Source organism: Leuciscus leuciscus, assembly GCF_965113295.1.
Source record: "Leuciscus leuciscus genome assembly, chromosome: 12".
Taxonomy (NCBI): Eukaryota; Metazoa; Chordata; class Actinopteri; order Cypriniformes; family Leuciscidae; genus Leuciscus; species Leuciscus leuciscus.
Window position 1 is genome coordinate 3,804,069 of NC_138736.1, and position 18,632 is coordinate 3,822,700.

At 36.3% G+C, this 18,632-nt stretch overlaps 1 protein-coding gene across 1 annotated transcript in view; it reads left to right on the forward strand.

The window, feature by feature from the left end:
* Positions 1-18,632, forward strand: part of csmd3b (CUB and Sushi multiple domains 3b) — a 466,880-nt gene that overhangs the window by 343,841 nt on the left and 104,407 nt on the right. Inside the window, exons 33-35 of the mRNA XM_082185594.1 lie at positions 13,419-13,532; positions 14,027-14,122; positions 15,784-15,987. Coding sequence (XP_082041720.1) covers positions 13,419-13,532; positions 14,027-14,122; positions 15,784-15,987 — 414 coding nt within the window. The remainder of the gene's footprint in view (positions 1-13,418; positions 13,533-14,026; positions 14,123-15,783; positions 15,988-18,632) is intronic.

Below are 18,632 nucleotides of genomic sequence, written 5' to 3' on the forward strand. Positions count from 1 at the left end.
CTACACATACAGTGCTATGCATAAGTTTAGACACCCATGCTAAAGTTGACTAAAAAGAGGAATAAAAAATCATCTTTTGGAAATTGAACTTAATGCCTTAATTAAAAAAATTGAAATCCAACCTTTAAGGACACCAATTTTCTTTGTGAATGAATAATGTATCGTAAATAAATAAATGTTCTTCCTTAAAATACAGGGTGCATAAGTTTGGACACCCCTATGTTAAATTCCCATAGAGGCAGGCAGATTTTTTTTTTTAAAGGCCAGTTACTTCATGGATCCAGGATAATATGCATCCTGATAAAGTTCCCTTGGCCTTTGGAATTAAAATATCCCCACATCATCACATAGCCTTCACCATACCTAGAGATTGGCATGGTTTTATTTCAGTTAGCCGAATAGCTGGTTTGATTTGCATTGAGAGATGATCTTATGGAAAGTACTCCATGCCAATCTCTAGGTATGGTGAAGGCTATGTGATGATGTGGGGATATTTTAATTCCAAAGGCCAAGGGAACTTTATCAGGATGCATATTATCCTGGATCCATGAAGTAACTGGCCTTTAAAAAAATAAATCTGCCTGCCTCTATGGGAATTTAACATAGGGGTGTCCAGACTTATGCACCCTGTATTTGTACATTTGTACATTTATTTATTTACGATACATTATTCATTCACAAAGAAAATTGGTGTCCTTAAAGGTTGGATTTTTCCAAATTTTTTTAATTAAGGCATTAAGTTCAATTTCCAAAAGATGATTTTTTTTTTATTCCTCTTTTTAGTCAACTTTAGTATGGGTGTCTAAACTTATGCATAGCACTGTAAAAGATTCGTTTTTAGTTTAAAGGGTTAGTTCACCCAAAAATGAAAATTCTGTCAGTAATTACTCACCCTCACGTTGTTCCAACCCCGTAGACCTTCGTTCATCTTCGGAACACAAATTAAGATATTTTTGATTAAATCTGAGAGCTGGCTCACTCCTCCATAGACTTCTATAGACGTTATAACTTGCTGGCCCAGAAAATGTATTAAAGACATCGTTAATATAGTCCAAGTGACTACAGTGGCTCAATCTTAAGTATATAAAGCGACGAGAATACTTTTTGTGCAAAAAAAACGACTTTATTCCACTATTCATTTCCTTCTCTCTGGGCCTCGAGTCTTTTCACGTAGTGTGATAGCACAGCACGTCTGTGTTGTACATCACACGCATCTCACACATGACCAGCGTCGGCCAATAGTGAGCCTACGTGTGACGTACAACACAGACACGCTGCGCTATCACACTACGTGAAAAGACTCGAGGCCCAGAGAGAAGGAAATGAATAGTGGAATAAAGTCGTTATTTTTGTTGTTGTTTTTGCGCACAAAAAGTATTCTCGTCGCTTGATAAACTTAAGATTGAGCCACTGTAGTCGCTTGGACTATATTAACGATGTCTTTAATACATTTTCTGGGCCAGCAAGTTATAATGTCTATAGAAGTCTATGGAGGAGTGAGACAGCTCTCAGATTTAATCAAAAATATCTTAAATTGTGTTCCAAAGATGAACGAAGGTCTTACGGGGTTGGAACAACATGAGGGTGAGTAAAAGCTCCGGACACGTTGTGAATTTATCTTGTATTTTGGCTGTCCTACAGTGCGATTGGTCAAATGTGACTTTAAGGCGCCAGGTGTTTTAAAAGAACATACACAGTCACTGTAAACACACGGCCAGTAAGCTCCTCTTCCGTGCCTGAGCCGATGGTGCCTAAGCAGACGCTCTTGACTGGCGCTGGCAAAGCTGCAGAAGCGACACTTCATAGAAAACCTAGCACAAAAATAAGAGGAGAAAATTAACACAGTGACATACTTCGCAACCGTTCACGTTAATGCTGTTGAGCTTCAGGGCTAAAACACACAAAGGTAGGGCTGGGTATTGTTCAAAATCTTTCGATCCGGTGCCAATTTCGATACCTCAGTTTCGATACCGGTTCCTAACGATACTTTTTTCGATACCAATTTTATGAAATCCATTTTAACAAGATTACATAACACATTACCTCAGAAAAACTTTGGTTTTATTTTTTCAGTTTGACTCATGCTCCTTAGCCAGTGCACAAAGGAACAAAAAAGCACAAAGGAACAAAACATTTTTTATAAAGAGCTCATGCTCACCAAAGCTGATTTTTTTTAAAAATAAAAAATACAGTAAAACTTGTAATATTGTGAAATAGTATTACAATTTAAAATCTTATTTGAATATATTTCAAAATGTAATTTATTCCTGTGATGTCAAAGCTGAATTTTCAAAATCATTACTTCAGTGTCACATGACCCTTCAGAAATATGAAAACAGTTTGCTGCTTAATATTTAGGAAACTATGATACATTTTTTAATGATTCTTTGATGAATAAAAAATTCAAAAGAACAGCATTTATTTAAAAACGAAATATTTTGTAACATTACACATGTTTTAATGTCACCTTTGATAACTTTAATGCATCCTTACTGAAAAAAAAAAAAAAAAATCTGACCAACCAACACATTTTTGAAAGGCAGTGTACATTCAGTAGGTTATTATTTATTGCAATATAAGCACTGTCAGAGTGATCAACAAGGTATCTCTTCATTTACCAGTCGAAGACGGAGCAACTTTCTGCTCTTATGTTTACTCCGTGCACTGTCAAGGTCTTCATCATATTTGTGAGTGCGCGCGCGCCTCTCATATGAGTATGTGCGCGGAGAGTTCCGCGCGTCTCGTGTGTGTACTGTAGAGTTTGCGTGTAGGTATCGAAATCTGGAATGAACAACGTCATTTTTCGATACTCGATATATCGAGGCAATACGGTCGGTACCTAAAAAGTATCGAACTCGGTACCCAGCCCTACACAAAGGTCGCATGCTAGAAGCTATATCTATCTAGTTAACTATCGTATCAAACCGAAGTTTTGCATCACAGTTTTAGCACGTTGGTTCTAACGTTCCCTTGGTTGCAGCGCATGGTCGCGAGCAGTTGTCAATGAGCAAAGCAGACGTGCATACAATGCCATCATTCATCGAGAATAACAAACCTACCGGCAACACAAATCTTTCAATTAATATGTGGACAATAATTATATTGAGCTTAGCTGTTCAAAATAAGCTAGCTTCTAACCGATTAGCTAGTGGGGGATTTTGTATTGCCATAAACGGCTCGCCTGGTTATGATTTATCGATTTTGTTTCCCGCAATGAAATGTAATACAAATATCAAATGCATATACATATTCATATGATTAGCTTACCTGTTAGAAGGAATGTCTCTCTTCAACAAAGACGTCAGGGAAAGTTACCGCTGGCAGGCATTGTGACAAGATGGCGGACGCAAACTTTCAAACTTTTGAAGGGAGCTCCTGGGAAAATCATTGGAAACCCCGTAGCAGCCGGTTGCCATGACAAATTTCAAATGAGCATGCGCAGATAAGTTGACCACACTCTAACTGGGTGTCAACTACAACTTCAAAATAAAATCAACTCAATTTATTAAATAAGATGAACTTTTCCTCAGAAACGTCTGAAAGTGAGTTCAAGTGGCTTAAAACACATAGTTCAAGTTCCAACTAGCAATTTTATTGTCAGTGAATGCAAAAATCTTAGTAAGGTGAACAATTTTGAGTTGTCGTTTTTACAGTGCTGTTGCTTTTCTTTTCAGCACAACGGGGTGTTTCTATCAAGGGAAATTTTTATTTTGCTCTAACTGCAAGAACACTGCAGGACTGGTATCCCAGCGTGCTTTGCAGATTATGCTAATGAAAGTAAATTGAAATCATGGCTCTCTCCACCTGAGTTGTCACGGGGAGAAGGAAAGGTGTGTTCCCTCCCCATTCACTTCTGTTTCTTTCAAAGACCAAATTGAATTGGTGATCAAGTCGAGCTCCAGAGATGGAGAGACAGGGAACCACAAAGCTATTTTTTATTTCTGAATTGTGTAAGTCATGAGAAAAGAGGGAAAAGGTGTGAATTAATCACAGGCCTCATTTCCATAGCAGCCGGTAAGCATCTGTCAGAGTGTGTTAAGCGTACGAGGATGTATGGAAAAGGCCAATCTTCTGCAGTGGAGAAAGAAACTGTGAATTAAAGCCAAAGGCCTCTCTGAGAGCGAAACTATCTACATATGAGTGATGCTTCATACTTATTCTCATAACATACGGACATGCTTCAGCCTTATGAGTGCATGAACACATAGTAAATAGGCATTTTCTGTGAATAGGGTACAAAATAGAGCCTGAAACTCCTAAAAGTTTATTATTATTATTATTTCTACACAAATGTTCCGCGAAAAGAGCATGTTGATTTAGAAACATTGTCAACATTGATAAAGTAAATATAAAACATCTTTAAAAGAACAACAAAAAGCTATAATGCTGCAACATTTTATATTAAAGGGTAACTCTCGCCAAAATGCAACCTAGGGTCTTTTTGTTAATCTACCCGAGACAAACTTTCGTGTAAAAGCACAATTAGAATGGAAACGCCACTTTTAAGTTTGACCGTATTTTCGTTTTAGGTCAAAATGTCTTGTGAATGGGAGTGAATGGGGCACTTCTATGATAGCATCAAAAATCGCTATTTTTAAAACACTAAGAAGGCTCGACACAACATGAAACTGTGCTGGAAGTGTCACCAGGGGCTCTACACATGAACTCCAGCATTGAGAACATTGTGTGTGTACACAGAGTTTACTAAAAAGAAAGATTTTGAACAACTCACTGTGTTTCCGTCCGCCGGCATTTTGTCAGTCAAAAATAGTCGATCTCCGTAACAGGGAGGAGAGTAAAGATGGAAAGCTCCTAAAGCTTAGTTCAATATAAATTCACGGATAATTTGTTGTTTTGTCGTTAGTGAAAATCAATATTGACCTTGTATTTGAAAAAGGATCCTCATTTAAGAAGCAATACTAAAATTCAGAGTCAGTTCATTCACATTCGGAGATCGACTATTTTTGACTGACAAAATGGCGGCGGACGGAAACACAGTGAGTTGTTCAAAATCTTTCTTTTTAGTAAACTCTGTGTACACAAACAATGTTCTCAATGCTGGAGTTCATGTATAGAGCCCCTGGTGATACTTCCAGCACAGTTTCATGTTGTGTCGAGCCTTCTTAGTGTTTTAAAAATAGCCATTTTGATGCTATCATAGAAGAGCCCCATTCACTCCCATTCACAAGGCATTTTGACCTAAAACGAAAATACGGTCAAACTTAAAAGTGGAGTTTCCATTCTAATTATGCTTTTAAACGAAAGTTTGCCTCGAGTAGATTAACAAAAAGACCCTAGGTTGCATTTTGGCGAGTGTTACCCTTTAGTATAATACTATAATGATATAATATAATATACTAATTCAAAAGTTTGGGAAGGGTAAGACTATTTAATGCTTTTTTATTATTATTTTAAATACAGTAAAAACAGTAACTTAGTGAAAAATTATAACAATTTAAAATAACTGTTTTCTATGTGAATATACTTTAAAATGTCATTTGTGATCAAAGCTGACTTTTCATCATCATCACTCCAGTCTTCAGTGTCACATGATCCTTCAGAAATCATTCTAACATGATTCGCTGCATTTCTGATTATTGTCAATGTTGAACGAAGTTGTGCTATGTAACAAGTTAGCTCAAAGGGAAATATTAATAATAACTCATAATTATCAGTTATGATTAATTATTAATATCTGGGTCAGTTAATTGGATTAACTTGAGGTAGCTAAATTAATATTACAATCAATTAATCAGTTCCAACGAACTCTTTTGATTATTCATTTATTCGATATATATTCTATATTCTATGATACCCCTACAGTATCAACTTGAAGAAGCAGCAGTTGAGGCCAGAAGAGAAGAGAGCTAAGAGAGAGATCTTGTGATCAGTGATGTTTAAGCATGAAGATGTCACACCCTCTGGAGGTGTGTGAGCCAATGAGAAGATTTCCCTTTGGAGGGAAATTTTACGACCCATTGTGTTCTAGCAGGGCATTTGAATATGTAATTTCATTGTGTGTTTAAGAAAAGAATCTTCAAGATTCTTATAATACTAATGCGTCACAAAGTTAGCAAGATGTAATGTAAATGAACAAATCGGGGACGAAGATTGGAGTTTATAGAGACCAAACATGCCACACATATGATTTTGGTTAACCATAGTATGCAAAGTCTGAAACATTAACCCAATAGAGTTTACAAGAATACAAAAGCCAAACCACATAAAAGGAAAATCATGAGGTGGGAAAATTAGATACATGTTTACACAGTCCTTTCGGTCTTCAAAGTACCAATTTATAGAGACCAAACATGGTATGGGTGAGGACACGTTGACCGTTGGCTCTATAATAAAATACATAGTATCAAAGAGATAATAGTATCAAAAGACACAACACAAGACAGTAAATCATTCACAAAAAGTTCTGGGATGCATGTTAATTTCATGTTAATCAGTTCATCGATAAATGAATGCAGGAGAGTCTGTTCTAATATCTAGGTTTTGTGGCAGAGGCCCTGTTCACATTGCTAAGAGTCATAAAACCAACTTATCTGATCGTGGTCATGGTGACTAAGACCTTCTTGCCCTGTTTGGGGGGATGGGGCCACAGATCCCAGAGTGAGTTTTAAATATCCTTTGTTAAACTATAACAAATACTTGTGTCTGACTTGTCTCAGTCGTTACAGCTGCATGATATTCTTTGATGAAATGAAAGTTCAAAAGAGCAGCATTTATTTGCGATAAAGGTTTTTTGTGAAAGTCGTATTGACCCCAGGCTTTTGAAAGGTTGTGCATCTAACAGTTTTCACAACACAAAATGAGATTTTTGCATCTAATGCTTTTAAAGTGAGCGATGGGACACGAAGTGAAGCCTATTAGTGGAAAGTGCCAATACTATAAATAGAAATCTGCCCAATTAATTTTCCATTTGTGAGAGGACGGCTGGAGGAGTGTGCAAACCATCAGAGCTGTGAATATTGATTTGTGCGTTCTCTCTTTTAATCTTAATCAAAATATATATATATATATATTCTTTTATTTTGTTCCCTGTCATGTGTCACAGGGATGCACAGATCTTTGCTTCAGTCCAAGCGCTGCTCATGTCATGCACACGTCCAGCTTCAATTGGCACTTCTCAAAAAAGGGCTACGGGGAAGCATAAGGAATGGCATCAAGAAGCTGAGGATGAGCTACACTGTGTGTCAGGAATTGTTAAACTCTGACTCATGAACCAACCTTCTGTCGTCTGTAAATGTAGTTTCCTTCCTCCTATATTCACATGTTTCTCACTTAAGTATGTCATTTTGTAAGGTCTGACATCTGAAACACATTAATAATACTTATTTTGAACAGCACTTTTACTAAAATGCACTTTAGTGCAACTGTGTAGTTCTCAAACACATTCTAATACACTTGACATGCTTTTTAAGTTCATGATTTTGAGTTCTGCTGTTTAAATGCTTTTTGATACATTTGACATTACATTTTGATGTTCCATGAATATTACATCAATACATTTAGTCTACATTTTGTTGTCCCAAAACAGTGCATTTTAAGTCCAGTTTCTCTCAGCTTCACTTTACAAAAGCAGTCCCTGATGAGGACGTCACCCTGTCTTCATCCTTCAGACTTTCCCTGAGTGACCCCTGGCCTAATGTAATTATAATGGGTTGAGTATGATTACAACATGTACTACTTAAGCCTTGTACATTATTAATAGGTGCGTAAAAGCATGCGTAAAGGGATCCGTCTTTTGTTGAGATTCACATTCTAAAATAAATGAATAAATAAACTCTATAATTTTTCCCCTTCCAAATTGATTTGTTTTCTCTCATTGCCCCATTTTGTTTGGTGCATGTGAGCGAAACCTTAGCGGCCACACGATTGTTTTCTGACATGAAGTGGTAATTGTCTTGGCATCGCTAAAGCCTTAGAGATGGGAAACTCAAGAATAATGGATTGAGGACCGCCACTATCTTCCCTTCTATTGTTCTTATCAAAGGCATAGGGGACACGTCTAGTCCCTGCACGCTAGCTGGCAACAGACTTGATGAGGCATGATTCATTTTCCGGAGTTTGCAGCCACTTCCAATAACAGCCTGATTTCATAAGTGCCCACAATTCGCACTATAGCTAGGCTCCAATTGTCGAAGGCTGCGTACTTCCGACATAGGCTGCTGTCATCTATCTGTGGTTCACTCTGAAGGCCCGAACACACCAAGCCGACGGTCAGCGGCCTGATAGTCGTTGAGCGTCGGCCAGCCCAGTTTTTGCAGTGTGTTCCACACCTTCGGCACTAGTCGGACCCCGTGCAGAACGTACATGTTAGCCGACAGTCGCATGTAGTCCCGTTGGTGTGTTCAACCACAGCTTTTTGGCCGAGACGCTGCCAACGCGAGACGACAACACAACACTAGTTCTTTTATGCCGATTGAACATGTTGAATCGGGTGTCGGGATGTCTGAGAAGATTATACTGTAATCTGGTGACTGTCGGTGTTGTTCGTTGCAGTGTGAATTGGCCTTTACAAGAAAATAATCTGAATAGGAATGCATGATATATCAGCCACCATATTGGTATCGACCGGTATATGTTCATTTTTAATGTTATCGTTATCAATCCTGATAAGAAAATTTGGCCTGTATCTTAAATAATGGATTATTTCCTTCAGCTGAGACACTTCAGATGCGCACTGTTCAACATGAGTGCTTTGAATTGCTTGAAATATGATTGGAATCACTTCAAAAATAGAAAATGCCGTTAAATGCAACATGTGCAGCGCAAGTCTGTCATATAGGCTACATAAAATTATGGTGAGAACATCATTATAATTGTGTGATGTCAAAAATGATATGCAAATTTGGATTTAGATTTATCGGCCAATGTAATTATAAGTTATCGTGTCTGCCAAAACATTCGTATCGGAGCATCCCTAGTTCTAAATAGAACTTTAAAGGGTTCCGTCTGGCACTTCATATATAGATCATTTTATGGATTTAGTTTTGATTAATTAATTTTGTTTTAATACATTTTTTTATTTGAATTAAATGTTATGAATTAAACCGCTTATAGAAATACTTTATCAGCAGAAAAAAAAAAAGTGTTTTTTAAAGAAGTCATTCATAAATGACAGACATATAAGTGTAGTAAATTATTTAAATTAGTTCAGTCTGTGATTCAGTGGAATCAAACCGGTGAAAAATGTCATTTGTTGTCCAGAACTTTACAGCAGGTGCCGCCGCATGCAATGCCAATAAAGCCAATCAGGTCCAGGTAATCAAGCTCTTTGTTTACCTCAAAAGACAAATAAATCATTTTTTCAAAATTGCTTTCTGCAAGAGTTTGATTACACGCTTGTATTGCCGAGCAGAGAACTGTTTAATCACACAGTGGCGATGCTGAGCACATGAAGCTCTCCATCGATCCTACAGTCCTGCTGAATCACTGGAATCTCTGCCAGATTTCAAAGACACGGTTAAGGATGTAGTCTGAGCCCTTCGAGCGGAAGAATCTGTCCATTTATATCATGACTTTACAGTCCAGAGCTAATTTCATCCACTCCTGAGAACTGCATTTTGATGCTTGGCTTCTGTATTTAAAGCCTTTTTTCAATTAATTTTAACCATGCCAGCAAAAGAGAGATCCCAATGAGGTCAGTAGAGTACAACTTTTTCCCTAAGTTTTGTTCGTCGTACAATGTTTTGTCTAATCTTCTCTAATCCTTAAGATATAGGGTAGGGATTTGATGCGATGGTGATGAGTATATTATATACTCACCTTTCTAACTGCATTACAGAAATCAAAAATTGGATGACTGTTAATTATTTATGTCTAAATAGCAATAAAACCGAGGTGATGCTCATAGGTTCGACTCACCAGTTACGCAAAGTAACATCTGTAGCTTTGAATGTGGACGGCTCAGACATACAGTTCCAATCTAAATTAAAAAACTTGGGAGTAATTTTTGATTCAAACTTAACATTTGACCTGCATGTACGTAATACTGTTAAAGTTTCATTTTATCATCTTAGAAATATATCCAAATTACGACCCATGCTGCCTATTTCTGTAGCAGAAAAATTAATTAATACTCTGGTTTTTTCTAGAATTGATTATTGTAATGCCTTGTTGGCGGGAGCATCTAAATCTATTCTGAACCGACTTCAGTGGGTACAAAACTCTGCTGCACGTATTCTGACTAAGACCAGACAAAGAGATCATATAAAACCTGTTTTAGAGACATTGCACTGGCTGCCTGTTGAATATCGTGTTGATTTTAAAATTCTTATGTTGACCTACAAGGCGTTAAATGGACTCGCTCCGCAATATCTTTCTGACCTCTTAGTACCGTACTTTCCTTCACGTAATCTTCGCTCAGCTGACGCTGGCCTTTTAGTTGTCCCGGTAACGCGCCTAAAAACAATGGGTGATAGGGCGTTTTCTTCAGTCGCCCCAAAGTTATGGAATTCCTTGCCCTCCCAGATTAGAAGTGCTCCATCTTTGAAATCATTTAAGTCATCCCTTAAAACGTATTATTTCAAAGAAGCATTTGGGTGAAACGTGATTGCTGTGGTTCTCCATGTGATATATTTTATTTTATTTTACGTTTTGTTTACTGATTTTAACTTGTCTTTTAGGTTTATAACATTGTTTGTATGCATGTTTTGTAATAGTTGTATACTATGCTGATTTTTCTACCTTGGTTTTATTGACTATGTAAAGCGCTCTGAGAATTGATTTTTAAAAGCGCTATACAAAATAAAGTTATTATTATTATTATTATTATTATGAGTAGCATACTAATGATTTTCTCCTTATGGTGGAAACATCAAAGCATTGGACGGCAGATGAGACTGTAATAAGTGAGGCCAGTGGAGGACGAAACCAATGCACAGTGGCACTCATGATACAGAGAGATGTTTGAAATAAACATAAGCTCTCGCTGGTCTAAAATGCACATATTCGTTGAAGAAACATGATTCTGCGTAATGTATTCGCATGTTCAAGTATTAGAGCTGACTGTCACCTTGATGGAGTTCCTCGCCACTGTTGCTTTGGCTTTTGGCTTGCTTAGTTGGGGACATTTAATATTCAACAATATTATTGATCTGCCTTACTTAAGGTGGACTGTGACGCAATTTTCTTCTAGAAACAAACTCATTTTCATGTTATCACTGTTTGATACAATCTGTATTGTAAAAAGCGTTATATAAATAAAGGTGTCTTGTCTTGTCTTGTCTTGTCTTGACTTGACTTGACTATAGTGGCTTCTAAATGGGAATCTAAATGTGTGTGAAGTAAATGAGGAATACAGGCAGAAAACCTTTCATGACACATTTGCTGCTTGTAAGATTCTCAACAGTCGAGAAGTCACTTTGGTTAGTGTGCATTATGGTCGATAAATGGTCAATGAAAAATAAATATTTTTTATTTTATTTTTTTCACTTAATAAATGTAAAATAAAACAATAAATCATTTCAAATGCTACAAGTGACAAGTTTTTATTTTATTTTATAAATCATAATAATTTTATTAGAATTTTTTACAATTTCTTTATTTTCTTATAAGTTATTTCATTAAATATTTGTTTAATGTCATCTTTTTTTGAAAGAAGGCCGATATCACAGACACCATTACTGCTACTGATGTCTCTATGAAATTGATTTATTTTCTCAATTTTAGCCGTTAATAATAGCCATTCGGCATTACAGTATAATTAAAAGCTATCAATTTTAACATTTATTAAGCTTTTAAAAATAAACTTTTAATTCAAAGGAACTTAACCCATTATAATAAATGTCACATTTACTTGCCCTTCAATATATCAGGGCTAAATTTTTTCTAGTGGCCCAGTCAGACCGGTTCAGATTCTTCCTTGCCCTGTCAAAATGCACAAAACATTATTGTTTTCATTGTTTTTGACCCATGTAACCTTGTAAACAGTGTTTTAAGAGTTTCATGTAGGTCTAACAGGATACATACAGAAATCAAATAGTTATCAAACACTTAGTCTTCACTGCATTAATTGTGAATTAAATATAAATTAATTCTTATTAAAGCTTTCCTGTAGCTCAGTGGTAAGAGCATTGCGTTAACAACGCAAGGTTGTGGGTTCGATCCCAGGGGATTGCACATACCTATGTATAAATGTATAGGATAATGCAATGTAAGTCGCTTTGGATAAAAGCGTCTGCCAAATGCATAAATGTAAATGTAAAGCTGCAGATGTTATTCAGCCAAGAGCAGTGGATGATTTTCTCTTTTTCTTTTGTTCTTTGATTAACCTTAAAGCAACACTAAAGATTATTTTGTACCTTAAAATAATGTTTCCGAAATCGTTTCAGTGGTTCATCAAGTCGTAACAGGGTGAACGGCACTTCTGCTTTCGCTTTGCGGTCTTCTATCCGCTATAACCGCACTATGCAACTTTGCCAGATCGGGTAGCGGATCTGTAGTTCAAATGACACATAAGAAACTACAAATTTGACTTGTTTGCGGCAAGCATTACAGTACCAAAAAAATAGCAAGCAATGTCATTATTTTGTTTTTCTTCGTTTCTGATGTCGCAATACATCATACTTTCATAAAATCATGCAACATACTCTACCTTGTCTGTGGACATCGTTCATTCCAAAGCCGGTGCTGGATAAACAGCGAGCGTGTGTGCGACGGTAGGCTGCGGGCGGCGAAATTATTTACGACAGCGGTAATGGACAATTCCACTTCCAACCTGTAGGGGGACCGAAGAGGAAAAGTGCTTTGGTGTTGCTTTAGGCCCTGTTTACACGTACATGGTTATTTTGAAAAACGGAGACATTTCCCTTTGGTTGTGCCCCTCGTTGACACGCAAACGGAGAATTCGCCTCTGAAAACGATTCTTTCTAAAAACAAAAGATTTTGGAAAACTGTGTTTGCACGTTTGCATGTAAACTGAGAAAAACAGAGTTTTAGGCAGTCGACGTCACAGTGTGCGACAGAACTTACACTGCGTCAAAGGTGCGACCTATATTTTCGGGATTCTGATTGGCTAACATGGGCTTGAGCTTCTCGTTACACTGCCACCTACAGGTTTGGCATGCTCTTGACGGCATATACACGGGTTTGTGTAAACGAATACTTTTCTGAAAACGGAGAGGGTGAAATGTCCGTTTATAAAAATAACCGGCCACGTGTAAACGTAGCCTTAATGACAGGCATCACAACTGCAGGTTTATTAGGCTGCTGTCACTTTAAGACCTGCCGCACATGACGTGGATCTGACACTTTTCTCACAACTCACAATGTTTATTTAAGACTTAATTTAACTCATTTAAGACTGTGTTTGCAAGGATCCTCGACAAAATGGACATTTTGTTGGTCAGTAATCAAGTAATTTTTTTTACATTTTCACACTTTGCCTGTTTTTGTCTCCCCCTCAGTTCTATTTGGACAGTTTGTCCTGTTCCAGACGTCACTGAATGATGTTGTGGACATTTACGATGGGCCAACGCAACAGTCCTCTCTGCTGTCTTCTCTCTCTGGGTCTCACTCAGGTAAAGCTCAAACAATCAATGCACTCCCTGTCCTCAGAACTGAATGCATGGTCAATATTCATCATCATGGAAAATGTGTGATGTGATGTGATGCTGTTATTTTCTGTGCTTTTGGACTGCATTGAGTTGGACTGCACTGACTACACTCAGAACAATACTAAACAAAAAGATGTGGTTAATAGAGGAAGATAGAAGAATAAAAAATAGCTGTCACTCTGGTGTGAATGTGATGAGGCGGAGTAAATAGTGTGTTTATCTCATAATTTGTGTTGGAGCGTCCTGTAGTAAATGGATCCGTCAGTGGCTTTTTACTCTGGAAGGTGGTTATTGTCATTTGATTGAACAGCCACATGGGAGTTCAACATAAAAAGAGGCATTTCCCCTCTGCAGATATACTTCTCTATCAGAAGTCTTTTGAAGCCTAAAGAAGCAAAAATGATACAGATCTCCGAAATGCAATTTTGAAATATATTTACTCTGTGTCTGTTTTCCAGGGGAGTCGTTGCCCTTGAGTACGGGAAATCAAATAACTATCAAGTTTACTACAGTTGGACCAGAAACTGCCAAAGGCTTTCATTTTGTTTACCAAGGTCAGTTTTCAGCTCTATCAAGAAAAATATTTCTATTTATTGTATTTATACAACATCCAAGACTATTGAAAATATTTTTGTTACTTCCTATAACACTAGTCAGTATTTGATTTATACTTTTCAAAACATACAATCATAAACTTTAGTTTAATTTTTTAGAAATGTGCTTTTGTTCTTATATCATTGTTATTTTTTAAATATCGCTATTTAGGTATAATTTATTTTCATTTCAGTTTTAGTTTTAGTTTTTATTCCCATTTAATAATTTTTGTGGTAGACATGCTACTTACCTCAGCAAATGTTTCAAATCTTTGTTTGAAGCTTTAAATAGCTTCACATTGTTTTAATATCTTTAAAGATCCTTGAAATGTAAAGAACGGTTTGTTCTGAAGCATTTCTCCCACACGTCTTTATTTTGGTGCTTTGCGAGTCAATCAAACGGACTCCTCTTCTAAGTGACTGAATAACAAGTTCAAAACCTAGTCTGTTCCTGATGAATCATTATATTCTCCACTTTTAGATTGAGGAGTATTTTTTTGGCATTTCAGATGCCTGGTTTTATATCTCTGTTTGATTTGTGATTTAAATTGGCATTTAACAAGATATCTACAACATATCTACAAGCGCAGGAAACCGGTAGAATCCAGAATTAGTTAGCAGGTCAAGACCTGACATTTTCAAGTTGTGTTTCTTCCACTTACTGTAAGATAGTTTCAAAAACAGCCTTTTTAAAAGAAATATATGTAGATTGAATAAATGTCTTTCTCTTTCAGATACACGTTTGTTTGTTTTTTATAACAAGTATTTCTGCCACAGTCAAGGCCCTTTCATTAGGGGTGTAACGGTACACAAAAAACGGTGGTTTGGTTTTGAAGTCATGGTTCGGGATGTTTTCGGTACGGCAGTGGTTCAAACACTGGTTTACTGAACAAACCATGTCTGTCTTTAAAAAAAGGCTGTCAATATTGCTGAAACACAATGTTGTAATTGAGGGGCTTACAGTTTTCATGCAAAAAGCAAAATATGTTTTTGTCTTCTTGTCTTCTGCGAAGTTAAACATAGACTAGTTTCCTGTCAAGATTATCGGTGGAATGGAAATACTTGCCTGAATTTTTAACATTTACATGTAAGTACACTAAAAAATGCTGGGTTGTTTCAACCCAACTTTGGGTCAAATATGGAAAAACCCAATGGCTGGGTTACATTTTTAAATTCAATTTTAACCCAACGTTTGGGTTTGTCCATATTTGACCCAAAATTGTGTTAAAACAACCCAGCATTTTTTGTAAGATGAGGAAAACGCATTAAACAACATGCATCTGGCAGTAGGGCAAGCCATGTAGGTTTATGGTTTAGTTTGAAATGCTTAATATAAAGCATGTGTCGTGATTAAGACAACTTCAGTCGTGCACTATGAGACCTTCATTATTTTTCAGATGTGTTTGCAACATCAACATATATCAATATAAACCATATCGTCCCATCCTAGAGGGAAACTCAGAGTTTGAAATTGTTCAAAGTTCAGCATGTGCAGTGATTAAAACAACTCTGTACACCGAACCGAGCGTTTTGGTTGGAATACGTGTACCGTTACACCCCAATAGAAACACAAAGACACTCCTTTGCGAAGTTAAACTCTCTCTTATATGATCCTGTCTCAGCTGTACCAAGGACCAGCGCCACACAGTGCAATTCTGTTCCAGAGCCTCGCTTCGGCAAGCGCATCGGCAACAACTTCGCCGTGGGTGCGTCAGTGATGTTCGAGTGTAACCCAGGCTACACACTCCACGGCTCCTCTGCCATTCACTGCGAGACCGTCCCTGATGCTCTGGCTCAGTGGAACGACACGTTGCCCACTTGCGTCGGTAAGTTCAAACCTCATCAGTGACGCACAATCGATGTGGCCTTTTGTCTTCACAGTTAGGTTGTGTAACCAAGCATAGTTAGCAGAATGATACATCGCAGCGAAGCAAAGCACAAGCTGAAGTAAAGCTGTGCGGAATGTGACCGGGAGTATCAGAGTTAATTAGACAGATTTTGTTTGAGTTAGCACAGGGAAACAGGCTGAGGTCAAATATCACGATACAAGCAGACACTCTTCAGCTGTTTAGTTTGAGAGAGGTGTTTAGCAGAGTAAGACGTCTGATTTTAACAAGCCTCCTAATTGTGTTTCTGTCAATCTCTCTTTCTGTCTTACTATGGATTTTCTGCTACACATTTGACTATTATGTTTTTCCTGTCATATTTAGGCTGAAAGACAGTAAGAACTATTTACAATTACATTTATGCATTTGGCAGACGCTTTTATCCAAAGCGACTTACATTGCGTTATCCTATACATTTATACATAGGTATGTGCAATCCCCTGGGATCGAACCCACAACCTTGCGTTGTTAACGCAATGCTCTTACCACTGAGCTACAGGAAAGCTTGTGTTCAGCAGTCAGTATATCTAAAAATATATAGTATGTATGTATATGTGTATATATATATATATATATATAGATAGATAGATAGATAGATAGATAGATAGATAGATAGATAGATAGATAGATATACATACAAACACAGTAATTAATATATACTGTATATACGTATATATATATATATATATATATATATATATATAGCTTAATATATTACTGTGTTTGTGTGTATATACACATACAGTATACAGTGTATATACACATACCTGTACGCTTACCCTAACCTTACCCATCACAACTAAGGGTAACACTTTATAATAACTGCACGCTATTAATCATTAGTTAAGCATTAGTAAACAGTTAATTCATCATTTATAAAGCATTAATATACATTAATAAGCAGTTTATAAATACAGTTATAAATGTTGTATTCTTGATTTATAAGCATGTCTATAATGTGTTTAATAATTGTATTTTCTTAATTTATTAATGATCACTTTATCATTTTTAAATGAAGTATTGCATTATTTACAAACCGGTTATTTAGGAGTTGTCAGTGGCTAATAAGATCACTTAGAAAGTGTAAGTAAATGTAGTAGATTCAGGTAGTTATAAAGCATTTAGTAGTGGTCAGTTAACTATGTTTGTGAGCTAATCTAAAGTGAGGACTAGTTATGCTTTGTAAAGCATTTATAAAGGAGATTTAAAGACTCAGTTTTCTTCTAAACAGAAAAAGTAAACAAATACAACACAGCGATACAGAACATAAAAATATTAACAGCCTTTAAATCTTCTTTATAAACGCTTTACAAAGCATAACTAGTCCTCACTTTAGATTAGCTCACAAACATAGTGAACTGACCACTACTAAATGCTTTATAACTACCCGAATTAACCCTGAATTACAGTAGAAATACATGTTAATAAACCATTTATTAACACACTAAGTAACTATTACTATATGTCTGAATAATAATATGTATTTAAACAGTTTATTAATAATTTACTTACACTTTCTAAGTGATCTTATGAACCACTGACAACTCCTAAATAACCGGTTTGTAAATAATGAAATACTTCATTTAGAAATGATAAATTGATCATTAATTAAGTATGAAAACACAATTATTAAACACATTATAGATATGCTTATAAATTAAGAATACTGCATTTATAACTGTATTTATAAACTGCTTGTTAATGTCTATTAATGCTTTATAAATGATGAATTAACTGTTTACTAATGCTTAACTAATGATTAATAGCGTGCAGTTATTATAAAGTGTTACCAAACTAAGTGCCTAACCCGACCTCTGACCCTAAACCGACCCTTAACCTCATTATAACCTTATCCCTAAAACCAAGTCTTGACCCTCAAACAGGCCTTTAAAGGCTCTCAGAAAGTGAGGACCGGCCAAAATGTCCTCACTCCAATGGTCTAAAACTCAAACTGGTCCTCACAAAGATAGTTGTACAAGTACACACACACACACACAAACACTCACACACACACACACACACACACACACACACACACACAGTACCGATCAACATTTTACAAACATTACTATTTTAAAGTCTCTCATGCTCATCAAGCCTGCATTTATTTGATAAAAAATACAGAAAAAATTTGTAAAATTGTGAAATATTATTACAATTTAAAATAATGATTTTCTATTTTAATATACTTTAAAATATAATTTATTTCTGTGATGCAAAGCTGAATTTTCAGCATCATTACTCAAGCTGGTCTCACTGTTGATGTTACTTTAGGGTAAAAAAAAACAAACATATTTCATTATATTTTTCCTCTCCCATCCGGAGGTACACCTATATGTTACAAACGCTGACAAAATATGAGAATACTGTAATGTTGCTCATGACAGGCGTCTGCTTTATTGTTTCACACCTTGTTTTGTTTCCCTGCTCATCTCTGTGTAAAAGGTCGGAGATCTGTGATATTTCACATGATTACCTGAGCGCATGCTGTATTCTATATATCACTGCTTAAAAATGAATGACCCCAAAGTTGCAGGGAAGTGAATTTGGTTAATAATTGAAGAATCTGACACAGATATATTGAG